The sequence below is a fragment of the Cyprinus carpio genome, chromosome B10 (genome assembly GCF_018340385.1).
Source record: "Cyprinus carpio isolate SPL01 chromosome B10, ASM1834038v1, whole genome shotgun sequence".
NCBI lineage: Eukaryota > Metazoa > Chordata > Actinopteri > Cypriniformes > Cyprinidae > Cyprinus > Cyprinus carpio.
The window spans coordinates 19,197,497-19,224,553 of record NC_056606.1 but is presented as its reverse complement, the minus strand read 5'-3'; the positions used below and the strand labels follow the sequence as shown (position 1 = coordinate 19,224,553).

General features: G+C 36.8%; 2 protein-coding genes across 7 annotated transcripts in view; both read left to right on the top strand.

Moving 5' to 3' along the window:
* LOC109098151 (calcium-binding protein 1-like) overlaps window positions 1–16,411 on the top strand; it is a 31,319-nt gene extending 14,908 nt beyond the window's left edge. Inside the window, exons 1-8 of one of the 5 annotated variants that reach the window (XM_019111772.2) lie at window positions 1,437–2,294; window positions 6,525–6,683; window positions 8,529–8,559; window positions 11,813–11,956; window positions 12,071–12,180; window positions 13,199–13,273; window positions 13,354–13,426; window positions 15,300–16,410. In XM_019111772.2, coding sequence (XP_018967317.1) covers window positions 2,166–2,294; window positions 6,525–6,683; window positions 8,529–8,559; window positions 11,813–11,956; window positions 12,071–12,180; window positions 13,199–13,273; window positions 13,354–13,426; window positions 15,300–15,325 — 747 coding nt within the window. In that variant the 5' untranslated portion in view covers window positions 1,437–2,165 and the 3' untranslated portion in view covers window positions 15,326–16,410. Of the gene's footprint in view, window positions 1–1,436; window positions 2,295–6,524; window positions 6,688–8,528; window positions 8,560–11,812; window positions 11,957–12,070; window positions 12,181–13,198; window positions 13,274–13,353; window positions 13,427–15,299 lie in introns of those variants that run through there. The other 4 variants (XM_042733057.1, XM_042733055.1, XM_042733058.1 and 1 more) reach the window with 4 other exon arrangements.
* A 1,412-nt stretch (window positions 16,412–17,823) lies between these two features.
* LOC109098147 (glycerol-3-phosphate acyltransferase 4-like) lies at window positions 17,824–27,057 on the top strand. Of its 2 annotated transcripts, XM_019111767.2 has the most exons (13): window positions 17,824–18,008; window positions 18,443–18,930; window positions 22,168–22,237; window positions 22,314–22,596; window positions 23,762–23,836; window positions 24,363–24,452; window positions 24,566–24,659; window positions 24,739–24,854; window positions 24,950–25,005; window positions 25,089–25,174; window positions 25,259–25,387; window positions 25,907–25,986; window positions 26,097–27,057. In XM_019111767.2, exons 2-13 carry the CDS (start codon window positions 18,763–18,765, stop codon window positions 26,203–26,205), a joined length of 1,356 nt encoding a protein of 451 aa, XP_018967312.1. In that variant the 5' UTR covers window positions 17,824–18,008; window positions 18,443–18,762; the 3' UTR covers window positions 26,206–27,057. The 2 variants fall into 2 exon arrangements, with proteins under 2 accessions (XP_018967312.1, XP_018967314.1); XM_019111769.2 differs by lacking the exon at window positions 17,824–18,008 and having other exon boundaries at window positions 18,797–18,930; window positions 21,669–22,237.

Below are 27,057 nucleotides of genomic sequence, written 5' to 3'. Positions count from 1 at the left end.
AACCCAGTATACAGCTTAACCAGTTGCTATATACATCTAAATATTAGTGCATATTATAAAAATTGTAGTTGTTTTGAGTGCGAACATTAGGTTTGTAACAGGTTGCACCTTATTTACAAAACACAATTAATACTGTGCAATTATAGCCTGCAGAAAGGGGGCAGTAGTGATCCCAGCCTTGGTGATTCATCAAATAATGATCACATGATGGATAGGAGCATTTTTTATTGCTGAAAACACAATTACAATAAGGCAATATAAAAAAGGGAATACAAAGAACTGAAGACTGTAAAAAAAAAAGATTTATATAAAATAACGAACACAAACAACATCTTAATACCATACAAATGCCAGAATCTTTAGATAAATTAAATTGAAATAAACTCAAATAAAATAAATTAAAAATAACACTCTCCTTCACTTTTCATTTAGTAAAACTCAAAAATTTACAATGGGTTAACAAATGCACTTGTTTCAGTTTTTTTGTTTTTAAATAAATAAAACAGCATATGTATATCTTCACGTAGTATACCAAATGTTGTTTCATAAACTCAGATGCCAAATTAACTGAATCTTTAAGCCAATCGTAAATGTTAGACCAAAAGATTTTAAAGAGCCAAATCACCTGCTTCTGTTTCAGTAGTGGGTTTGTTTGTGCTGTCCCCTGATTTGCATAAATAATTTGCTACTATGCTAAAACAATGAATGTATCATATCCAAATAAACATCACTATAATTTTTATTGAAATCCCCTCTCAGTGTTTGATTAGGGATGCACATTTTGGCCAATAACCGATAACTGGTTTAATTTTTGAAGCCGATAATGATATATTGGCTAATATTAGATCTCAGTCTAGATTTCTATAGGATGATGCTTCAAATGACATCAAACATCCAGTCTAGTGGAAAACTATTGGAACAAAAAAATTATGCATGTTAGCTTTCTTATAGGCTGTTTATAATCGTGCCGTTTTGGCCAAAAGTCTCCATTTGTTCTCTATTTGATGTCAATGCTGTCTAGGAAATACATTCAAGATTTTTAAGGGATAGTTAAAAAAAGACAATTCTGTCGTCATGCATACTGTAACCTGTGTGACTTCCTTTCTTCTGTGGAAAATAAAAGAAGATGTTTGGAAGAATGCTGGAAACCCAACGGTTTTGGTGACCACTGACATCCATTGCATGGTCAAAAAACACTAAGACATTTTTGAAAATAACTTCTATGTTCCACAGAAAAAAGTTCATACAGATTGACATAGAGGTGAATAAATAATGCCAAAATAAATACTTTTTAAGTGAACTATCCCTTTCAAGAACTATTTTTTTGTTTGTTTGTTTCTTATATATATATATATATATATATATATATAATAAGATGTAAAAAACAGAGAGTGGTCTAAACAGGAAATGATTGGGCTCAGTGGGCGAGTGCTAGCTCAGCAGGTGAATTCTGGGAAGGGCTTCCTGTCCTCCCCTAATAACCTGCCGTGGCCTTTGAATGGTGCGCTGAGATTTGGCAGCCTTGGCCCATCCGTGCCCGGTGCGGCCCAACCTTACCTTTTCTCATGCAGCTTGTGTTTCGCCGGCCGGTGTTTGATCTGAACGCTGGCCCTCATGGCTGGGCGGCACGACTACATGCCAAGTATGTGTATTTTTAGCTCCATAGCCCCACATCCGTATGTGTGTAATCGACTGTGTTCGTACACGCACGCTCGCCAGTGTGTGTGTTTTTGGATTAGTGTCTTCAGCATCTTGCTCGGGGGAAGGTGATACGCTCGTCCGCACGAGCCTCTTTGTCTGTTTTTGCCTTGTTTGGATGGACGGCTTTAAAACTGAGCAGCTGAGAGTGAGGGAGAGAGAGAAAGAGGGAGGGAAGTGAGTGAAAGAGAGAGTGGGGAAAACGAAGGGAGGGTGAAAGGGAGAGAGAGAGATAGAGAGTGTGCTAGCAAGTGAACAAGCAATCTTGGCTTTTCTCTTCTGAGCAGCCCTTCACACTGAGACACATGTCTCCTTTTTCTGATCCCTCCATCCACTTCTTCACTCCTCCCTTCCTGTCACCCTGACGCCCTGCATCGCCACCCCTGGATCATCTACACCTTCCCATAAAACCCATCTTTCCTAGAAGATAAGCCTGCAGACCTCATCTAACCATCCGTAATCCATGCATGGAGACATGTGGATGCTCGCACACGTGCACAAGTGGCCGCATTGACTCTCAAGCACGTAAAATTAGCAGAAGGGATTTTACTATGGGAAACTGCATTAAATCGCCGCTTAAGAATTTCTCAAAGAAGGTAAGATGCTCTTTCTGATAGCTGAGAGTGTGTGTGTGGCATACAGACTCGACCCGGACTTGGACTGTGTTGCATGGACTGTCAGAGATGAGTTTAATAGCCATGCTCCGAATTCCTCTACACAACTGTATACAGTATCATCATGGTAATTCTTAAAGAACACTCTGGACTGAGTGAACCTCATCAAATTGTTGCATTTAGAGTTCGTGCATGCTAATGTAGACAACTAGCTGTTGTATTTTGCTTGAAAACCTAATGAAACCAAGCAAAAACGTCAGTATAAACGGACTTGTCCTGCATCAGGATGTTTTGTGTTTGGTTGCTATCTTTGACCTTGTAAGTTGTGTATGTTAATATGTTTAATGATATCCAAGATCACACTGCTTTAATGTACTTGAATGAGGGTAAACCGTAAATTTCTTGACAATAACGTTTGAAGTATCTTCTGAAAGTTCTCAAAGTTCTCTGAAGTTCTTCTCAATCATCTCTAGATGACTTGGGATGTATGTGCTCAAGGATTAGCACTGGCACTTGCTAAGAGCTCCTCTCCTGGTGTGCCCAGTGGCACAGGTTTCTTTGGAAGAACGTATGAGCTGGCACCTTACAGCCTTGGCAACAGATGGAGTGTGAAGGTCATGTGCAAATAGAGAGGGGATGTTTGCAAAGACACATATGTGCATGCATCATGCTGCCATCACATTATAAAAGCTTTACCAAAAGTAGCATAGAAGATTAGGCTCATGGCAAGATTCAGTATATGGGGCCAAATGAAACCGCTAGTGTGCGTCTGTAAGTGTATACCTCAATTTTAGCCACCAGTCGGATGCAGATTACTTTAGCTGCATGTGGTAGGACAGGATAACAGGAACGGAAGAGAGGGGGAAAAGAAGATCTAATGCAAGAATATGATACTCTTAAGTCAATAAAATCAATTTGATGTCAACATAAAAACCTGTTTTACTTACGTAATCTGTATTTGCCTGTAAAACAGGATATTAAGTAAAAAAAAGTGGGACTTTGTTTATTTAGAAACTGACTGGATTGTGAAAAGTGAGCAAGTCAGATGGCTGGAGGGGAGGAGTTGAACAAATAAGGGATATGTGAAAGGAAAGTTGTTTCTGAGGCAGGGCAATTTTTTATATTTTGATGAAAGATTACAATTGCTGCATCCCAATTTGCCCTGTATATACTATGGCCTAAAAGTATGTATTCTCACTTTGTGAAAGAAAAGTATACACTTTTGAGTATAGCAGAAGAGAGGCAAGTATATTTTCTTTATCTGTATTTATTATCTATATTTTCTTTTATTTCAGCTACATTTATTATGTTAATAGTTTAAGTTAACAATAATATATTACTCAACAACTTGGAGAGAAAAGTATTGGAGAGAAAAGAAGTGGCACATTGATCTGCCAGTCGTGGAAATTTTTGCATAGTGATGAATTTATAGGTTAATGGCCAAACATCTTTATGAAAGTTCACAGTGCAGTTGCAAATGACATAAGTATTTTTCATCAGATTAGATGCTGTTTATTAATCCCTCAGACTCCTTTATTTAAAGCTCTTTACTGTATGACTAGCACATCCACCATGTTTGTAGTTTTTTATTACTTTTTATTTGTGTTTGTAGTTCTGAACCACATCCTTCACCAAAGCGCAATGGGTTGTGGGCAATATTAGCCATTAGAGTGTGGGTGGATCAGCACTTCAAAAATACGAAATTGTAAAAATATGCGGTACCTGTGGGATACTGATTGCAATTTGCTACAATTTGGGGCAAACTTGAATAGAGAATGAGGAGTTACGTCACAATCTTTTCACTCTGCATTGCAATTTGGGAAGGCGCCGCCATATTAGCAGGATATGCTATCCGTTCCCATGGTTACTTCTCATTCTCTATAAGGATAACTGCAAATCTTTGTTTTGTTTTTGCCTTTAAGATAAACAATCAGTCATTCTTCATTGTAAGGAAGAGAAGCTTTTTTATCGCAATGCATGATAATTTGTTTTTTTTTTTCTCTTAGGTTTTGTAGAGTTTGGTTTACAGTGTTTACCTGATCACTTTCCCAGAACTCAACACGGCCTTACATCACATTCTCATTCTTTATAATATTTATGGATAGTATGCAAACTGGGACACAGCAAAATCTTTTTTTTTCTTTGGAAATATGTGCAAAACAGTTTTGCTGCTTCTTGATAAGCTATCTGTTTAGTTGTTATAACGTCAGTCTTCTCTTTAATTAACCCATGGGTCTGTGTTTAATTGGAGAGATGCTCTTTATGTGTTTGTGAGTTATATTCTGTGTGCTCTTCACCTTCTCTGCCTGTCTGCTAATTGGTCATTATAATGTGCTGGCTGACTGGTTTCATTCTTATCCTGATTAGCCCTCTGCTAAACATGAGCGGTTTTATGTTCTCAAAACATACTAGCCTTTTATGTTATTTGAGGATCTACTCTAATATAATGACATTGGTTAACCCACATCTTCACCCTTCGATGATCAAAATGCCAAAGATTCATTTGTTAGAACATGCTGAGAACCACTTGGATTTGCTTTTAAACCGTCTTATCTAGCGTGATCATTTGTTTTCATGGCTGCAATCAAATGGCATAGTATTGCGGCAGTGCGCCGCGAGTATGAAAGTGGATGAATTATTCAGTTTGAATGATATCTGATCTTAAAGGTTCTGTCAGTTGCTGAGAGGGAAGAGAGAATAGAGGGCAAAGTATGGCTCGATGTGATTTACCCAAGTAGGACATGTTCCTGGCTCAACAGCCCTTGTTGGACTCAGAACAATGTTCCTGTCAAACACCCATCGCCCTAATGGTACATTTCATACGAACTCAGATGTGGGATATTGTGACCCGATATCTCTGGCTTCCAAATATATATCATGCAGTTGTCTGATGCTTGCCATTAGAACCAGAAATATTAATTTACTGAAATTTTACACACTTTAAGGTAGGAACTTTGACTCATTGATGCATTTTATTTGTTTTATAAGTAAAAGTTTATTAGTAAATAAAAAAAAAACTTTGGGTGCCACTATGTTAATGTCATACAATCTTAAAAAATATGAGTATAATGTGTATATGAATGTTGTGGCCTAATTTAGGTTTTTCCATATTTTATGTACTATAGAGATGAAATATAGCCATAAAGGTTTTCAGAAAATTCTCATTTAGCGGGTTTATAAGGAGCTGCCTTGTGTGCCCCAAACTACATTTCCCATCATCCTCCTTGGCAGCACAAGAACGCTAATGGTGTGTTCACCAGTTAGGAAGTCATAATTATGCCATCAGATGTGTTTATAAATCAATTTGGGTGGAGCGAGATGATTGTCACCTTTTCTAGAAAAAAAAAACACAAATATTTTTTAACTCTATTCAACTAGCCTTAATGATGAATAAATGATTTGCTTTTGGTTTGTTTTTGCTTTATGTTTTGATTCAATTTATGAAGGTGCTGTAAAATCTTTAAATATGAATCTTTATATATTCTATCATAATTGTACAGTACTATTATATTTTGTAGATGCAACTTAGCTAGTCTTATTGTAAATAAGAAAACAATAATTCCATTCATTTCAACAAAATCAACAGACACTGTATTTATTGTGTCCAGCATATTTTCCTCACTGACACAGCACTGATTCAAAAACTCAGGGCTTAAAGAAAGTAAAGTTTCTGTAGTTATGACTGTGTGGTGGCGTTCATGTGCGTTCAACTGATAAAAATGATCTTTCCGACAGGATTTGGACGCACCATTAAAAACATCAAACACTGATTACACACCTACCTACTGCGCTTCCTCTTTCTCCTTTATGTTGCATCGGTGCTAAATAAACCTTCCTGTGTTAGTCAGGAAGCGAAAAGGAGAGAGAATGAAACATGATACTGCCAAGAGAACCAATTTTATTCCAACTATAATCACTCGTAAATAGGAACTTCCCAGGAGGACCTGAATGGAAGAATGCTGATCCGGAAACATTTTGTACTCGGGTAAATTACATTTAGGTAGAGCTCAGCTTTGTTTTCTCACTGTCTGATGCAGAAGCACGTAACAGAAAGAACCAATCGATTGACCTGACAGCTGACTGAAATGACTGACTGACCCGTCCATCCAGTGTGTCCAGAAGACGTCTGTGTAGTTTCTAATTGTGCCTTTACTCCACGTTCCTTTTTCACTTACTTGTTTGGGACTGCTGGGACATGACGGCCACATTCAGGACCGGAAGCGCAGCTACAAAGCAGTGCAAACATGTGATGAAGGGGTGACATCTGGAGAGGCCCTCGCGGCCTTGGCTCAGAACTCAACTTACATGCACAATGTGCTCGGGCCTGCCTGCATCTTCCTCCGCAAGGGCTTCGCTGAGAGCCGGAAGGCTGTACGTAAGTCTGGACATGCACATCTGCACACACATTAATGTAAAAACAAGTTCTCACTTATCTTGTAAGTGGAAATTTCAGAATTCAAAGCAACACAGTATATGCACTGAACATTATGGACAAAGTACAGTTATTATCACTAAATAGTCTTTTATTATCCTGAAATGGAGTTTATTTTGAAGTATTTGACTGGCTGACTTTTCAAACTAAATAAATCTACATTTTATTATTGATTTAAATTGAAATACATTTATAAATTGAAATATATGAAAATTGGTATAAAGTTACCAAGATTACATGTACTTAAATTGTAGATATTCGTCACTCCACAGGACAGTTTAAAATGGGATGATAAAGGCAAAAAGTGTTTAAAATTATGACAAATAGGTTTTAATGAAATTTGCACTGTATTTCAGCAGCAGCGTTTCCCTGCTGTTGAATCTTCAGTGGGGCAGCAAAAGTAATCATTTTTACCTGAGCTGTGAATGTGATGCAATATCACATAGTCTGTACTGAATTAATATGTACTTACAGTTAATGTCAAGAAATCTCTCCCTGTTGATTTGTCTTAAGGGGATGCAGGTATAAACAAACATACAATCCCTAGTTGGACCATTGTAGTCCGATTCATAAATGAATGAAACAAATGGCTCTTTTTAGTGAATCAAAACAGTGTAGTCTGATTCACAAACGAGAGACTCTTATGAGCCGGTACTTTTAAATGAATCAAAAAGATGTAGCATGACCAGTGTAGTCTGATTCCCAAACAAGTGACTGTTATGAGCCAGTTGTTTTTAATTAATCAGAAACATTTAGCACAATCAATGTAGTCTGATTCCTGAATCAGTGACTCTTATCAGCTGGTTGTTTTTAATGAACCAAAAACATATAGCACTAACCAATGTAGTCTGATTCCTGAACAAGTGACTTTGATTAGCCATTTTTTATTTTCATGAATCAAACACATATAGTGCGACCAATGTATTCAATGTAGTCTGATTCCTGAACAAGTGACTTTTATTAGCCGGTTCTTTTACATGAATCAGAAATATACATAGTGACCAGTGTAGTCTCTTTCACAAATGAAAGACTGTTAGTCAATGTTAGTCATTCAGAAACATATATTGTGACCAATGTAGTCTGATTCTTGAATGAGTGAGTCTAATGAGACGGTTCTTTTTAATGAATCAAAAATATACAATGACCACTGTTTTTAACAAATCAAAAATACTGCACGACAAGTGTGATATTATATACACTGAAGCACTGATACATTTTCAAGGCTGTTCTTCTCAGATGCAGACATTTCCCAGACGAAGCAGTGCTACGTGCTTGGGTTTATGTACGAACTGCAGCAATCTGCCTTTATTAACCTCTGCAGGGGTCTTGGGTCAGGCTCATGTGATTGAGTTCTTCTGCAGGAGCTCAAAAAGTGTTTGGAGGTGAGCCCTGCATGCGCTCACGTTCGAGGAGATGTGTGAGCAGGAAATGCTGGGATCAAAGAAACTAACAGCTTGAGCTGATTATGAGAGATCAATCCTGAGTTTATATGTGCAGTTCCAAATGACTTAATCCAAATGGGAAGATCAAAGTTAAAAACCAGACATTAATTCCTTTAGAGGCAGGAGGGAAAAAACCCTGAAAAGGTTGGGTGTATTAGTTTACACGTGCCATTGTGATCCTAATGCTGTAATGAGTTTTTCTCTTGCAGGAAATAGTGCATAGAATTAAATGACTTTTCTTCAGAGAAGGAGGAGAACGCCAGCTGACTTGTGTCATTAATGGAACAAAACTGCACAAATTAGCATGGATTGTCGGTGATTACTTTGTTTATTTTGTTGCAGAACAGAGAGCTGAGACCAGAGGAAATGGATGGTAAGTTCTACCTCATTGCTAAAGTGTTTCCACAAAAATATTAAAGAGCACAACTGTTTTCAAAATTGAGTCATCAAAAATGTTTCTTAAGCAGCAAATGCATATTTGAATGATTTCTGATGGATCATGTGACACTGAAGACCCTGCTGAAAAATCCAGCATTGCTGGTCACCAGCATAAGGTATGTTTTGCATGCTGGTTGCTGGTTTGCTGGTCCCCAGCACGGTAAGCAGGTGTGCTGGTGGACCAGCATAAGGGATGTTTTGCATGCTGTGACTAGCTTGGGATGCTGGTGTGCTGGTGGACCAACATTTGTTGTTTTTTAGGTGCTGGTATGATCCCAGCAAGACGGCAACAAAACTTGTGCATGTGTTAGATAATCGCATTTCTTTTGAAATTGTTTAGTGTTTGTAATTAAAGATCAAGACAATTTTCCAAATAAATTTTAATAAACTATTTAATAAAGAAAAGCACATGTTGCTGCAAAATGCTGGGTTAAAAACAACCCAACTTGGGTTATTTAGCAACCCAGCGCTGAGTAAATATTGGAAAGAACACATGCTGGGTCATTTTGACCCAGCTGGTTGGGTTAAATGTTTTTACCCACCATGCTGGGTTGTTTTATTCAAGTCATCTATTGTTTAAAAATTATTATATTGCTGGCTTAAAATGGACTGGAAATTTAAAAAACACAGAGAATTACTAGAGCCTACAGCAATAATCAAAAGATGAACATTTAATATTAAGCAAGAACACATGGACAAAATACAAGACAATTTAAATTTATTTGGGTGAATACAGCATAGTTTAAAATATTACATACATTTAAACTCGTTTAACAAGAATTTTAGACATTAAAAATGTAACATTTAAAAGTAGCATTTTAATTTAAGTGAATTCAGGCTTTCTCTTTAATCGCTTTTCACTGAAATAGTGCTAATTCTTGCGCCGGTGTGTAGCTATAATCCAAGCCGGTGAAGGACTGCTGTTCGCGGGGGAACTGCAAACTTCAAACTGCCGCCTCACGTTTCAGTCATAGCTGAAAGATGCTCAAAACTTAAAAAAGCCCACGCTCTGACTGTAACTCAGCAGCTGGGTTGTTTCATGGGAGACAAGCTGGGAGACAAGGTTGGGTAGAAAAAAATAACCCAGCGTATAAAAATGACTCAACAACTTTGTTACAGAAAAACTACCCAGCACCTGGGTAAATTTTTTTTATTAAAAACAACCCTATAAAATGATGGGCTGAACCCATCATTCGGGTTAATAAAATAACCCAGTATTTTTTAGAGTGTGGTTACATGTTTACACTGTAAAATCCCCAGTGTTAAACAAACACTGCTCAGTTTTCATATGATCCTAATCTATAGAGAATAAAAGTAACACTGAAGCAGTGTTGTAGTTAGTGAAATAAAGTAGATTCACTCTACAAGTGATGACTGAGCAATAGTGATGACACCTGCAGTTAACAAGCGGAATCACTGAGGATAAGAGGAACAGCAGGAACAGAAAAAAGTGAAGAGGTGAGCAGAAACACAACAACTACTTACAGCCACAAAGCCTTAGATGAAATCAATATTGCACCAGAGGATGATTAAACAAATGCAAAAACAGAATTACCATATTCAATTACTGCAAACCAGTTTGGCTTTATTTCTTTCATATGGTACATGCACAAATATTGCTTAAGTCTGTTATCATTATGGTAATTAGCGTTCCCTTTAGTTGAGCACTTGGCCATTGACTTTGGTTAAAATAACGAATTGTTTCAGCAATTCGTCAAAGTTATTATTTTCAATAATATTTCATGGTCCTGACTGCACTGACATACCTTTTACTATGTGTACTTTTTGAAATCAGTGACTGACAGCTGGATTTAGACATATCTGACTTCCCAGATAAGTAAGAAAATCTTTAAAAACAACAACTTTCAGTTTTGAACTTTCATTATGAAGTTGTTATTAACTGTCCCAATGAAAGAGCTCTTCTCATAACCCCTGTTATCCAATGTACACAAGCTCTTTTTAACTGATTTTAACTTACAGCTGGCCTACTGACACTCAACCCTACCATACCCCCATTCTGGTGAACCAGCATCACCAGCTCCATTTTGCTTGAGAACAGCATGCTTGGATATGCTTGTCCACCAGCTAGACCAGCACTATACCAGCATAAACCAGCCCGGACCAGCACTATAACAGCACTAACCAGCATAAACCAGCACTATACCAGCATAAACCAGTCTAAACCAGCACTATACCAGCATAAACCAGTCTAAACCAGCACTATACCAGCATAAGCCAGCCTGATACAGCACTATACCAGCACTAGCCAGCATAAACCAGCACTATACCATCATAAACCAGCACTGTACCAGCACAAACCAGCTTGGACCAACTTGGAATCCATGCTAGTTTTTCAGCAGGGGACTGGAGTAATAATGCTGAAAATTCAAATGTCTTATGAAAAGAAGCCATTCATAGTTAACCTGCAGTGTTTCTGATATTAAACTAAACTGAACTAGAGTCTGTAGAATGCTCAAGTGTTTTAGGGTGTATTCACACCAGGAAAGTCCGCTAGGTCACTTGATTTGGTTCGGACCAAATACAATGTTGATATTTTTTTTTTTTTGGTTCGGTTCGCTTTCACACTGCCCTTTTTGCAAGTGAACCAGAAACAGTAAACAAAACCACACGTGTGTTTGAGGTCATCCATTCATTGGTTCATCCATTCAACTGTACCAGAGTTTGTTTGGAAGCGGACTGAGAACACGTCTTCAGCTGGGTCTCGGTACAGTTGTTTGGTCCGCACCTGAGTGTGATTACTGTATCAACACCCCAAAAAAATAACAACAACAAAGAAACAAAATAAATTTAGCTCCAATCGAACCAAACAAGACAGGTGTGAATACACCCTTAATCGCATATAATTTCTGACATTTCAATGTGTGCAAATTCTCACTCTGAAATTTCCCAACACACTCCAATATAATGTGTCAATTGTTCCAATTTATTTTGAAGAGCTTTTATTTCATTATGAATAGAAAAGGTTTGCAATGAAGTATTCAGTTACAAGTGTTTTGGTCATTCAGAGATTCATTGTTGTGCTTTGTAAGTGCTTTGTAATTGTCTTCAAAATTGTTTTGAAAACAGAGCACATGAGGGAAGCATAACTGTGCTATAAAATATTCTCTTTTCATTATCTCTTACTCGCTCTGTCCTCTTTTTTCCTGACATGCTTTCTATCTTCACAGAGCTACGAGAAGCCTTCAAAGAGTTTGATAAAGACAAAGACGGCTTCATTGGCTGCAAAGACCTGGGGAACTGCATGAGAACCATGGGATACATGCCCACTGAGATGGAGCTCATCGAACTGAGTCAGCAGATCAACATGAACTGTACGCAACATCAAATCAACCTGTTTTGTTCAACATTTATTTAAAAATATAGGTTTTATAGGGCTCTGTGTAGTTCGAGAAGTTCACTAACAGCATGTGTCTTCTGTCTTATAGTGGGAGGACATGTGGACTTTGAGGACTTTGTGGAGTTGATGGGCCCCAAACTTCTGGCTGAGACGGCAGATATGATCGGAGTAAAGGAACTGAGAGATGCTTTCAAAGAGGTGAGGTAGGCCTGCACAATTTGCGGGAAAAAGCAAATTGTGTTTTTTCTGATATATTTTTCTTGCAATGTAAAATGCAGTTTTAAACAATTTAATTGCATTTTTTAATTGCAATTTAAAAAATAAATAGCAATAATAATAATGTTAATTATTAATTATTATTATTAAAAATTATATAAATTATATAAAAATTATATGAAATTATCTAAAAATGATTAATTATTATTATAAAAATGAAAAAACAAAAGAAAAATATTACAATTGTACTATTTTACTGTTAAGTAAAATATTGAGAATTTAAGTAAAATAATATCACCATAATTTTATTTTACATCACAATTGTAAAATTGCAATACTAATGAAACACACAGCACATACATTTATTTAATATAATCACAGCCTTTACAATTAGATAATTGCACTAAGCTATATTATCATTTTGATTTTGTTTCAATTAATAGCGGTGCTTTTAAAAAGGTGAGGTGCAATTTTTCTTATAAAAATGTACTTTAAAATGTGAAATACAGGTTTGGTGGGCTTGTTGGTAGGCCTGCACAATTTGGCCAAAGTAAAATAATAATAATAATAATAATAATAATAATAATGTTATTATTTTATTATTATTACTAAATAAAATATAAAAATAGTAGAAAAACAAAACAGGAAATATTACTACTGAAATATTTAACAAAATTAATAGTAATAATAATAATTGTAAAATTACAATACTATAAAACATGCAGTGCATTGATGTATATATATATATATATATATATATATATATATATATATATATATATATTTATTTATTTTATATATATATATATTTATTTATTTATTTAGCACACAACCTTTAGGATTTGATAGTTGTAGTACGAAATCTAAGCCATGCTACAATTTTGATTTTATTTCAATTAACAATGCAGCGCTAAAGTGAGAGGTGCCAGGTGACGTCACACAGAACAAAAACAGCACACAAATAAAATAAGCAAAAAATAAGCTGTTCCCTTTCTCTCAGTTTGACACCAACGGAGACGGTCAGATCAGTACAGCAGAACTAAGAGAGGCCATGAAGAAACTGCTGGGCCAACAGGTGATGTTACTTTGCTGAAAAGCTTTTATAGCTCTCATCCAATTCTCCTTTCATCCTTTTATTGATTCTTATTCACTCAGGTGGGTCACAGAGATCTGGAGGACATTCTTCGGGACATCGATTTAAACGGAGACGGGCACGTGGACTTTGAAGGTGAGCCACCTTGTGTTTGCTATGCTAATTAATAATGCTAATTTCAGTGCTAATTCCACTGCCGCAGTGTCTTATTGCTGTGCTAGGTGTAGAGAATTGGTTTATCCAGCACTGGAGAAAATGATCGCTATGATCTGTCAACAATAATCTACAAAATATTCCATTCACATTCCCTTCCGTGTGTCTCTTGTCCATATTTTGGAATCCACAGTAAAATTTAATTATGGAAAGCAATAATTCTAAGGTTTAATCCCAAATTTAATTCATTTTTTGTTCTCATTTTGATCTCAATGTTATTAAAGTAGCAATCAACCTTTTGTAAAGCACATTTCTTGAGGGAAAACTGATGTTCCTAGCTCTTTTTGAGGGAAAAATATATAGAAGTACTCTAGTGTTCACAGCACAAGCTCTTCAGTCTAACCAGAACATTTACTGAAACTAATTGCAAAAATAATTGTTCTGTCCCAAAAAGTGGAAAATTACTTTTTATGGAAGAAACCTTGACTAACATAAGTGGAAAAAAATGCAATGCAAAATACAGAATATGAAAAAAAGGACTGAGACAAATGATCCATATTTTTGGATCCATTATTATTTATTTTGCTCCCTCTTGCTGTGAGCCGCTATTGAATCTCATCCTCGTGAAGGGGGTAAAGTGACAGTAGTAGAGCTGTCAACCAGATTATCTCTTAACCATGGGATTATTTCACCTCTCAGATTAACCACGCTCAAAAAGAGCATGAAAACGGCAAGGACAAAAATAGCTAGCACTGTTATTCTTGCTGATGACTGGAGGTGTGACAGTTCAGCGTCCTCTTGTATTTGGAGCTCAGGCTAACTTTGACTCATCTGAGGTCAATAGTACATTTGTTTTGTTTTTTTCTTCCGTTATTTATAAAGCAAGAATTTATAGAGCAGCAGTTCCCAAATGATGGGCTGCAACCCAAAACTGGGACACAGACAGCAGAAAAAAACAATGGCAAATGCAAAAATAATGCCACACTAATAATATAATTATGCAGAGTTTAGATAGCAAATTATATGCTCCAAAAGGGAGAAAAATGTGTTGTTGTTCATGGCAAAACCACACACACACACACACACACACACACACACACACACACACACACACACACACACACACACACACACACACACACACACAAATAGGATACAGTCCTTAAAAAAATGTATCCTATTTTTTAAGAATTTTCTATAATTGGGTGCAATAAATATACTTACATAAGTGTATAAATTGTGATAACGTGTTAGGTCACCACTTGATGTAAAATCTGGATTTTTAAGCAAAACCAGTGGGGAACCACTGTTACAGTGTTTTATTTATTTATGTAATTAAATTTTGGACATGGACATCACAAATACACTGGACAAACCATATGCATTTGCTTAAGTTTTTTTTAGCATACATGCTCATTTTCAACACCTTTCCATGGGAGGCTTTAGAAAAAAACAATAATAATAACACACACACAAAATAATAATAACAATGCTAACAATAAAAGTAATAAGGGGGGAGGAGGGGGAGAAAATATACCATGAAATTACAAAAAAAAAAAAAACATATTCAGAATTATTTATATGCATAAGCATTAGAGCAAAGGTAACATGCTCAGACAATAACCCAGTGGCCACCGCTGTTTTGTTTTTACCAGTAATAATGGCCTATGACAGCTCTGGCGCCTACAGGTTAATAAAACAATTTCTGGTAGTTTTGGCCCCTTTGCAGAGAAAGCAGACTGACCAAAAGAGGTCTTATACTTTGGGACACACAGACAGTCGCCAGTAATAATGGCCTATGACAGCTCTGGCGCCTACAGGTTAATAAAACAATTTCTGGTCTTTCTTCTATCAGAATTTGTGCGAATGATGTCTCGCTAGAGGAAAGGCGGACAAACCATGTCATAAACTGGATCACCTGTGCTCCGGCATAGATAGAGGAGGATGGAGGAGAGGAAAGAAAAGGAGGAAGCGGGAGCATCCTCACAAGAGGAACTTCTGGAACATGACCTCTGACCTCAAAGCACACAAGAAAGAACTGCACTATTACCCTCCATAACAGCTTTCCTGAAGCCCAGAAGCCAACAGTGGGAACGAGAGGATGAATCTAATACTGTGATCGCTGAAATATATTTGTGTAACAGGTTTTTTTTTTTTACCCAATATAAAGCCTGCGAAGAAAGCAACCAATCAAAACAGCAAAGTATGAAAAAATTCACTACTTTCATTTACTGGCATCTCACACCTACATTGTTACAGTATGGCGCATCAGATGAATCGCAATAACATTGCTGTTTCATATTTAAGCTATTTATTAATATTTGTAAAATATAGAAAGATGAGTGTGTGTAGTTTCCCTTTAAAAGACTCTTAATAGCCTATGATAGATTATTACTCACAAAGATTTTATTTTATATATCAATGTACTGGGAAATGCTGGAAACTTTGCTATCAATCATTTGCTATTATTGTAAAATACATCAGACCTATGCACTACTGTATGCGTGGGCATATTTTTGAAATGAAGAGAAAGATTTGCCATAAAGAAAACATTACATTGCCCTTGTTTGCACACTGTCTTGCATGAATGCTAGTGCTGATACTATTGAGTCAACACAGCCAAGTAGCCTACACTTGTGTGGTTCTGTCATGTATTTAAATGTTGTAAGTTAACAGTCCAACAAGCATCTTTGATCTTAATACAGTATTTGAGACATACTTTGTGTGAGTGAATGTGTGTGAGAGAGAGAGGTTGGATTGATTTTCTTGTATCTATATGTGATTTCAAGTTTGTCTTACCTTAGTTATTCTCTGCATGCCAAAACAACTTTTTGTAGAGTGTAGATTTCATTAAAGAGTTGTGCAATCAAACAGTTTCTGATTTGATCTTGTATTCTTAAAACACCAAGACTAATTTGTCAACAATAAAGCAATTGTATTATTGAGCCACATATCTACGACTTCCGGTGTCATTTGCGTTCAGTTATTTTAGCTGTACAAAAACAGTCCCTCATGCTGCTTGATTTGCAAACTAGTTTTTCATATAATTTTAATGTATTGCATTCATAAACACTGGTTTGTAAAGCAAATAGTTTTACAGTTTACTGCACTTTGTTATTGTTCTTGTAATATGACCACATATGAAACGGAAGTTTCGCGCATTTACAAAAAATAGCTAACGTTCGTCTGTCAAAATAAGATGGAAATGTTTTTGCTGCTAAAAAGAGCAACCTACTAGTTAATAGTGACGTGTTTCTGTTACCTGCATGACACACAGTAGAGTTCCAGCTCCAGCATCTGGCCACAGATGGTTCTGCAGTATGTGAGGCACGTACATTTCAACCTTGGCATTTCATTTATAAATGTATGTTTTTAAATCACAATGCTCTCTGTGATAGGAATGAAATAAACCATTTTCAGAAGGCCAAACTGGGACACTGAAAGTCTGTAAAGACAAATTTGCTGTATAAACATTTGAGATGATAAGGAACTGGATGACTTTCAAAAAACCAGAATCAGAATCAGAATTAGCTTTATTCGCCAGGTGTGCACACACACACACACACACACACACACACACACGAGGAATGTGTGTGTGTGTGTGTGTGTGTGTGTGTGTGTGTGTGTGTGTGTGTGTGTGTGTGTGTGTGTGTGTTTTAAGGTGCTCCTGGTATATACATAAATACACATCTGACATGAGAACAGAGAAGAAAAAACACATTTAAATAGTAAGCCTTAACAATAAATAATGTGTATGATTCTGGAACAGTAGATTGATTTATGTACAGATTTGTGCATTTTTTTACTCTATACAGAACTGTATAGATAAAGAGATATGCATATGTATTTACATAATACTTGAGAAGGCAATAATTAAAAATGTAGAATGAATTACATGTGCACACCAATGATTCTTTCTGCTGTCCTAACAGTCCGATGCAGTCTTCTTAAATCTGATTTTCTGGCTGACCCAACTGTGTCATCTGTGCATGTGGCAGGTTGAACTTTTTCAAAATAAACTCCTAAACACACTTTTCACACTCTCTCTAGATGTTTTGATTTTTCTACCAACAGTGTACACATGTATCAGTCATATTTTGTGTCATGAACATTTCCATCACATTACAAATTATACAAATTATCTGTAACATTTTTAGAGCAAAATGGTTGACTTAAGGCTAATTTCAAAGCTGACATTTAATGCATCCTAAATACATAAAATTAAATAAAATTTTAGAGGAAATTACACCACGTCTGAAGGGTATTGATAATTAAAATAAATACAATTAAATAATAAAAAAATATAATAAAAACTCAACCTGCGTTCATAGACCAGCTGCGCGGAGATCAGCGGTAGGAGGGACAATCATCCAATCATCAATGTCGAAGCAGACGAGCCCACCGGAAGCGGAAGTTGCTGCAGCCGTGCTGCACGCGCCGCTGCTGATGCGCTTAAACATGTTGTATAACAACAATAACAGCAGCGTCTCACGATGCTCAAATGTCAAATTAGTGTTTTATTGAGAAGACAAATCAGCATTTAAACGCTATCTTCCGGGCACAGGTCAGTGTAAACAGCGGGTTTCATACATTTAAAGACGTTTGGCGGGTTAATGACGGGATTGAAAGAGAAGCTGATGATTAGCGCTTTAGCATCCTCTCATTTAACGTGCATCTGTATAGCAAACAGTGTTTCATACAGCTGCAGTTTTGCTCAGTTTATGATGCATTTTAGATATAATTGACTTTTATCTCTAAAATTTAGATGAAGAATGTGTTTAGCTTTTTGAGTGCTTTCGAATGGTCCAATACAGTCCATTTAATAGTGCCTATCAACACATTTCGTTCTTTAGAATATAATTCTGCTTTAAATAATCTAAAAGGTGGAAAAGGCTCGTATCATTCTATTTCGTAAGTAATGCAAGAGTATTTTATATAAGCAATTTATTATGAGCAAATCTTATACATAATTCAGTGTTTTCTTTCCTGTTTTTCTAGATATGACAGAACTGGCAGTGGACTGATGTGAGACCGTTTCACAGGTCACTGAAGCACAATATTCTTCCCAAGAGACTAAAAGCAGGAAGGATTGGATATTTAAGTTTTTTTTTAACCTTGATGTGTCCCGCTGATATGTCTATTGCGTTAATTTAATGGATATTTGTCCATTGTTCCAGGCATAAATCATAAGTTTTCCCTTTATGCTCATGAAGGCCGTGTTTCAGCGTAGGCTTCAGAAATTGAGGCGCTTTAGAGGAGTCCATCAGACTGTGTTTAGGTAATTTCGTCACGTTTAAATAGTCCACGTTCTGGTCAAGATGGAGTCCTACCTCTTCCCCTTCGACAGCCTGATCTGTATGCTCTTGGGCATCTCCTTCACGGTGTGGTTCACCCTTCTTCTGGTGTTCATCATCGTACCTGCAATCTTCGGTGTGTCCTTTGGGATCCGCAGACTGTATATGGAGTCCCTCGTCAAGCTGTTTGAGGTGAGTGAGCTGATGTTGAGAATGCCTGCCATTTTACAGTAAATAAATTACTCAACAAGAATATCTGAGGAGCTGTGGAGAGTTACAGCAGGTTTGGTGGTCTGCAGTGGTCTTGTAATTTAATTTGAAAGGTCATTCAGGGAGTTTTGCTCTGTGTTTTTACTACTTAGTTCAGTTGCAGTCAGCACTCTTTCCCTTTACTGAGGATGATAGAGGCCCAAAATAGAACATAGATTCACAATTGACTGAATTTGTAAGTCTGGAGGGTCTGGCTGTCATTCGACTTTTCCTCATTTTATTCTGTGCTGTCACATATTCTTTCATCTTCAAAACTTTATGGACAACATGCATTGTTGCAGGACTCTGGCAGTTTGGGTCATTTCAGAGTGGTTTGTAAAGGTGTGAATTTATGGGTGAGAATGTGAATGCCACAAGTGCAAGTTTTAGAAACGTGTGTCCTCAAGTGCATGTTAGTCTGTATTATTAATAAGCACATGATATGAAAGTTCTTTCCATAAGAGAAAATTCTCTTTACTTGAATTTATGTCAAAATGCAAGCCTATAAACACAGAAGATAGACACACACTAAATGTTAGTCTACCCCACATTGATGGGTCAGGTACACTATTATTCAATAGTTTGGAGTCAGCACAATTTCTTGTATTTTAAACGAAGAAATTAATACATTTATTCAGTAAACATGCATTGAATTAATCAATCACAGTAAATACATTTATAATGTTACAAAAGAGTTACATTTCAAATAAATGATTTTCTGTTGAATTCTCTATTAGTTAAATAATCCTGAAAAAAATGTCTCATGGGTTATACGAAAATATTTAACATCACAACTGTTGGACATTGATAATAATAAGAATTTTTTCTTGAGCAGCAAATCAGCATATTAGAATGATTTCTCCGGGATCATGTGACACTGAAGACTGGCGTAATTATGCTGAAAATTCAGAGTTGTCTTCATAGGAATGAATTGCATTTATAATATATAAATTTGAAAATGGTTGTTTTAAATTGTAAAAATCTTTTCACAATATTTCTGATTTTTACGGTATTTTTCATCAAAGAAATGCAATGCTTATAAGCACAGGACCCTTTCATAAACATTTAAAAAAATAAGACCGGTCCCAAACTTACTGAACATGAGCTGAGAAAAATGATACAGAGATAGGAATTCATTTAAACAGTTCTAAATTTTATTGTAATATTGCACATTTTGGCAGTGCTGTTTTTTGCCAGTGCTGTTTCAGAAATTGTCATATTGGATGTTTCCACCCAGAAATGGCGAAACAGTGGCCTATTCTTGATGCTCGAGGATCCTCTTTTTGGAACTGACAGCAAGTATCACAGATTTCACATACTTTGTGTAGCGTGACACAAATCAGTAGGTCTAATGCATGACTTGATGCTAAAGATTTGTATCCTTATTTTGTGATTGAGATGCATCAAGAATAATTTTGTAATCACATTGTTTTTCTAAATGAAAATAAAATCCTGAGGTGCCTAAATGTTACTAATTGTTGCAATCATTTGTTTACGTAATGCATGTCGGTAAGAGCTCTGGGTGTGACCTTAAATAGATTCTGATTATTTCCTATGGTGCCACTCCCCTCTCATCTTTCTGGACTGATGTAGTCACTCTTTCTGACCCTCTCCAGTCTTCCTAAGAAACTCCAGATGGCTGTTTTCCAGTGACTAACTGCCCTGTACTTTGCTGTTCTGTGACCCTGAGCAGGGGTGCGAGATTTAGTCTGACAAGCAGCTTGACTGTTCACTCTTTCCCTATCCTGACCTTCCTGAGTCACAGCATCATCAGCGCCTGCGAGAGTCACTGTTTACTTTGATAGAGCGCATGGACATCTTTCCACACTCGGTGCTCAGCTGCTGTCCTTGCTTGGCTAATCCACTTTAATGATCCCTAAGGGAAAATTCAGATCCAGCAACATCAAATGTTGTGTACACGTGTACATACATGTGCAGGTATCAATAAAAAAAGCAAAATATTGAAAATATTTACAGGGTTCCTGTGAGTCTTAAAACATCTTAAATTCATTTTGAGCAAATTTAAAGTAAAAAAATATTAAATATCTGAAATGGTTTACAAGTGTAAACCTTTTCAATGATTCTGTGATTCTCTTCTTTTCATTGGTTACTAACAATCTTTAAAACTTATTTGAAACCCTCATTAAAAAGTTATGCTCAGTATTTAATTGAAATGCAGTGTCTTGTAGTACTTGATTGAAAATAATCAGTTCAGAAAACATTCAAAAATATTTAGGAAGAAATGCATGACATTTTGGTTACAAAAACATATCTGGAATTCATGGTTTATTTTGGAATTGTATTCTAAAACCCATTAAGAAAACAAAAAAAAAAAAATAAAATCTTAAATGTGATATGTCTTAAATTTGATTTTAAAACCTATGCAGAAATCCTGTATTTAGTTCAGTGTGAGGCAGCAGGTTTAAGCCAGACAGGTTCTTTTAGCTTGTTCGTTTCAATCTGAACTGATTCAAGTGAGTCAAGTGCTCCTAGAAACTGCATTATAGGTAAATATTGGGTTGAATGTTGTTTATTGCTGGATTCATAGGTTTTAAAAGTTTCATTATTAGCGATGAGTAAGTTCTAAGTGATTGACAGATGCTTTGTGAATCGTTTTAACCAAATTATTGAAAAGAACTGGTTCAAAAGTCTGCTGAACTGTCAGTGGTTGTGGTTTTCAGGCGCTCTGGCTGAACTCCAGGACCCGGCAAGGACACACGGATCAGCTGTTGTCTTCTCCTCCCCAGTGGTGTTTTGGGCGGCTGGCTGTGATTCTGTGGAATTGGCTCCCCAAAGGCTGTTTACCGCTTGAATGTTGTTTGTTTCCCCATCCTCATGACAGCTGCTTGAGGTCTCATGGGGTCTCAGTCCAGCCTGCCTTTGGGGATACAAAATAAATGTAACATGGTGTAACAAAAGGACGATTAAGTGTTTCAATTAAGATATCATGACTCATGTAATGTAATTCCCTAATGAAATGCATCATCTATCACCATGATGCAAAGGTTCAGTAAAAACTTTAGCACTTTTAAATTGGTCAAGTACCACAGTTTGAAATATATTATTGCTGCTTTAAGGCTTTTAACACGAAACTACTGTGGACACACTAGGGTACTGTGCTGAACTATTACAGGTTGTGATTTGCTTAATTTGTGTGTCTAATTCTCATTCTGTTTTCAGTGGGCGACCTTAAGAATGGAGCGAGGAGCTAAGGAGAAGAATCAGCATCTCTACAAACCCTACAGCAATGGTGAAACACTAAAAAGATCATTGCCACCGACATCTTATCTTCAATATCATCATAACCCTGCTTTTTCCCCCCTCAGGGATAATCGCTAAAGAGCCAGTGTCCCTCGAACAGGAGGTCCAGGAAATGAGGCGTGGCGGTGCAGAGCCTGAGTTTGACATGTCTGACATCTTCTATTTCTGCCGGCGAGGTGTGGAGAGCATTGTCGATGATGAAGTGACCAAGCGCTTCACGGCGGAGGAGCTGGAGTCCTGGAACCTGCTGACCCGAAGCAACTACAACTTCCACCACATCAGCACCAGGCTCACTGCACTCTGGGGAGTGGGAGTGCTCATCCGATATGGGTTTCTCCTGCCACTCAGGTCAGAGGAAGATCTTTGGATGCTGCATGAATGCTTTGTGGATGGATATTGTTCGTGATAGTAGGGGTTTTTAAATTGGTAATCAGTTTAAAGGAGTTGAACTGGCTCTCATATTCCTGTTCATTCTTAAAGACATGCTAACAGAAAGATCAGTTTTAAGACTGGATTATATTACGCAACTTTTGCACACAGTTTTCCCCTGATTTGCAGTCTGGACGAGTCAGTGTTAGTTGATGAAGGTCAAAATCTGCAGATTTTGAAGTTGAGATATACCACAATCTATGTGACCCTGAACCACAAAACCAGTCATAAGGGCAGATTTTTTTGAAACTGAGATTTATACATCATGAATTAATGAGCTTTCCATTGCTGTATGGTTTGTTAGGATAGGACAATATTTGACTGAGATACAACTATTTAAAAATCTGGAATCTGAGGGTGCAGAAAATCACCTTTAAAGTTGTTCAAATGAAGTTCTTAGCAATGCATATTACTAATCAAAAATTAAAAAAAAATATAAAATTTTGACCCATACAATGGATTGTTGGCTATTGCTACAAATATACCCCTGCTACTTATGACTGGTGTTGTGCTCAAGGGTCACATAACTAATTAATAAACTTTTAATTTATTTATTTTTAAGCTTACGACTTTGATTTCATCCAATTGGAGGATATCAAACGTTTTAGTGTGTGATTCCCACCTTAGGTCTGAAAGTGGGGGATTCTCAGTCATTTAGTCTATGATGCCCAGTCTGTAACTGTTTATGAATTCAGAAAATGTATAACATCTAGTGTTCTGGATTAAAAAGAATGCAGTGTATTTCAGTGAGAAATAGCTTCTAGAGAGGAAATAGAGATGTGGCCTGATTCCAAACCTTAAAAACTGATGTAGGTCAGCGGTTTTAAACCATCAGCGATTTTAAACCGTCAGCAGTTTTAAGGGTTTCAGGTGCCAAATGCTAAGTGCTCAAGGTTAAATGGACACCTTATATTTTTATTCAAAAGAACTATTCCGAAAAAATGTGCAAGTCACCTGAGGCTGTTTGCAGTCTTCTCTAGCCCAGGATGTGTACTGTAATGCAGACATAAAGTTTGTTCTGATAATGCTAAGCAGTGTCATTATTAGATTTTGCTTTTCAAACTTGCTGTGTTGCTCTTAACAGGGTCACGCTTGCTTTCACCGGGGTCGGTCTTCTCGTAGTTCTGACGTCAATCGTTGGCCTGTTTCCAAATGGAAGGTATGTCTTGGTCGACTTCTGATTTAAATGCTTGGTAATTGATTGACTTTGTCTATCTATGACTGTCTGTCCTGTGATGCACAAGTTTGGCTCAGTTGTGCTTTAAGAGAAAACAGTGTAAACATTGATGTAAACTCCCATTCAAAAGTTTGAAATCAGTAAGATTAAAATAGCATACCTTTATTCAGCAATGATAAATGATCAGAAAGTGACAGGAAAGACTTTAATAGTGATCAAAAAGATTTCTATTTCAAATAAATGCTGTTCTTGTGAACATTCAATTCATCAAAGAATTCTGAAAGAAAAACTTATCCAGAAAAATAGTTTCCAACATTGATCACAAGAGCCAATATTGATAATAAGAAAACAACTGAGCAGCAAATCAGCATATTATAATGATTTCTGAAGGATCATGTGACACTGGAGACTTGTGTAATGATGCTGAAAATTCAGCTTTACATCACAGAAATTAATCTTTTTATGGCTTGTAAATGTGTTTATTAACACTGATTTCTCTACTGGGCAGAATGAAGAATTATCTCAGTGACAAGGTTCATCTGATGTGTTACCGGATCTGTATAAGAGCCCTCACGGCCATCATCACCTACCATGACAGGTACTGACACATAAACGCTAACATATGCCAATATTAAACACTATTAAAGATCTCTATGCCTGCTTTTACTTTTCATATTTCTTAGTATCCACTTGACTTTTTTTTCCTTAAAGTGAGAATAAACCCAAAAACGGAGGAATCTGTGTGGCCAATCATACCTCACCTATCGACGTCATCATTCTGGCCAGTGACGGATGCTACGCTATGGTAGTGTGATGTTTGTGTTGATGATTTAGGTTCAGTGTTGATATTGAATGCATGACCTCTGTCTCTATGCGTGAATCAGGTGGGTCAGGTCCATGGTGGTCTGATGGGGGTCATTCAGAGAGCGATGGTGAAGGCCTGTCCTCACATCTGGTTTGAGAGGTCTGAAGTGAAGGACCGACACCTAGTGGCCAAACGGTAACATTGCATTTCCCTCACACATACAGTATTCAACTCCTCCAAGATTAACTTGCAGTTATGATTTGAACAAACTGATTTAATTTTTTTTTTAGATTAAGTGACCACGTTGCAGACACAAGCAAACTGCCAATCCTCATATTCCCAGAGGGTGAGTGTTCAAACTCCTGCTTATATTACCATTTCGTACTGAAGTATATGTGGAATAAATACACTGTTTTGTCATTTCTAAAGGAACTTGTATTAACAACACTTCAGTCATGATGTTCAAGAAGGGAAGCTTTGAGATCGGTTGCACTGTTTACCCTGTGGCCATAAAGGTTAGAACAGCCTCCGTTTTCTCTTACGTGCTGGCTTTGTTGTTTATAAAGTGTTTTAAATTCCTCTTGCTGTTATTCTGGCAGTATGACCCTCGTTTTGGTGATGCGTTCTGGAACAGCAGCAAGTTTGGGATGGTGAACTACCTGCTGCACATGATGAGCAGTTGGGCCATTGTGTGTAGCGTCTGGTACCTTCCACCAATGAGCCGCATGGTGAGTGGTGAAGCTTCCAAAGAGACACATGCATCACTATATACACACTGCTGTTCAAAGTTTGGGGTCAGTAAGATATTTTTTTAAAGAAATTTATATTTTTATCGAGGAAGGATGCATTCAATTGATCAAAAGTGACAGTAAAGACATAACGTATTTCAAATAATAGCTGTTCTTTTATACTTTCTATTAATCGAAGAAACATGAAAACATGCATCCAAAACAATGTTAAGCATCAGATTTGTGAAAGATCATTAGACGCTGAAGACTGGAGTAATGATGCTGAAAACTCTTTGAAGACGGGAATAAACCATATTTTAAAATATACATTAAAAACAAAACGGTAATTTTGGATTGTAATAGTATTTCACACTTTTACTGTTTTTACTGTAGCTTTGATCAAATCAATCAGCCTTGTGAACAGTGGTTTGTTTTTCTTTTCAAAACTCAGACAATTTTTGAGCTTGTCGGTCACTCATTCACTATATTTAGGTGAGTTTTAAAATCATATTCTTACAGGAAGGGGAGGACGCTGTGCAGTTTGCCAATAGGGTCAAAGCGGCCATCGCTAGAAAGGGAGGACTGGCAGATTTGTTGTGGTGAGTTCCCATATTAAAGAGTGTCAAACACACAGGTCACTAAAAAGGATGTGCATTGACATTTTGAAATGAAGTGAAGCTCAAAACATTTGTGTTTTGCATGTTCACAGGGATGGTGGTTTAAAACGAGGGAAAGTTAAAGAAGTTTTCAAGGAGGAGCAGCAGAAACTTTACAGCAAGGTTTTAGTGGGCAGCAGCGAAGACCGCAGTCACTCTTGAAGGGACGCAGCTGTCTGCTTGACTTCACACATGCTGCTCGGTGCTCACAGCGAGAGCCTGGACCCTCAGCGGATGCAGTGTGGCCCCAGACTGGCCCTTTCCTGAACCTACTCATACTGAACTGTAGAACTGAACTGATGAAGTCATTGTGAGTTGGTGGGAAAAGTGTGTTGCTAGACCCTCGGCTCACTGCTGCGCCTCAGGAGCTTTTGCAGCATTGCATGAAAGTGTCTGTGGCAGTCAATTCCTGGGCTGACTATGATTTCAGTTTGGAGTGAGAGTTACACTTGGCATACTTGTTATTTTTTTTCCCTTCACAGTCTGTTAGTTTTGAATATTTGTGCTGTTACTATAATGCATGAAGTCCCAGGAGAGGAATGAGTGGAAGAGTTTGAAATTATTTATTTAAGCTTGTAAAAAAAAAAAAGAGGAAAAGTTGAAAAAATGGTGTGTGTAGAACTTCAGTGTTTATAGAACCATGAGGAACCATATCTGTTACGTGTTTAGCTGCTCAGCGTTCATCTCCTCATGGCAGCCTCTCTAGTGTGCTGTTTGTTCATTTTTTTAATAAAATGTTTTTTTGTTTTTTTTTAACATTGTTAATTTCTACTTTTAATTTGACATTCAATCTATCTATCAAGCTAGTAAAAAGATAATTAGTTAGTAATATGTATTTATTTGTTTTGTCAGAATTGCGGGTTATTATTAAAATTTAGAAAATCATAATTTTGAGGGAAAAAAGCCAGATTTGTAAGTTAAATTGCAATTACCATTTTTTTATTCCATTGTGGAAAAATAAAAATTGCTATGTAATAAAAATAGCCGAATTAAATAAAATTGTATCACTTTTCA

Excerpts from the sequence above, each read along its gene's own strand:
- LOC109098147 (XM_019111767.2), top strand. The coding sequence starts at position 18,763 with ATGGAGTCCTACCTCTTCCCCTTCGACAGCCTGATCTGTATGCTCTTG. Across the intron at positions 22,238-22,313 it reads CTACAAACCCTACAGCAATG|GGATAATCGCTAAAGAGCCA; the intron begins GTGAAACACTAA and ends TTCCCCCCTCAG. Across the intron at positions 25,006-25,088 it reads AATCCTCATATTCCCAGAGG|GAACTTGTATTAACAACACT; the intron begins GTGAGTGTTCAA and ends TCATTTCTAAAG.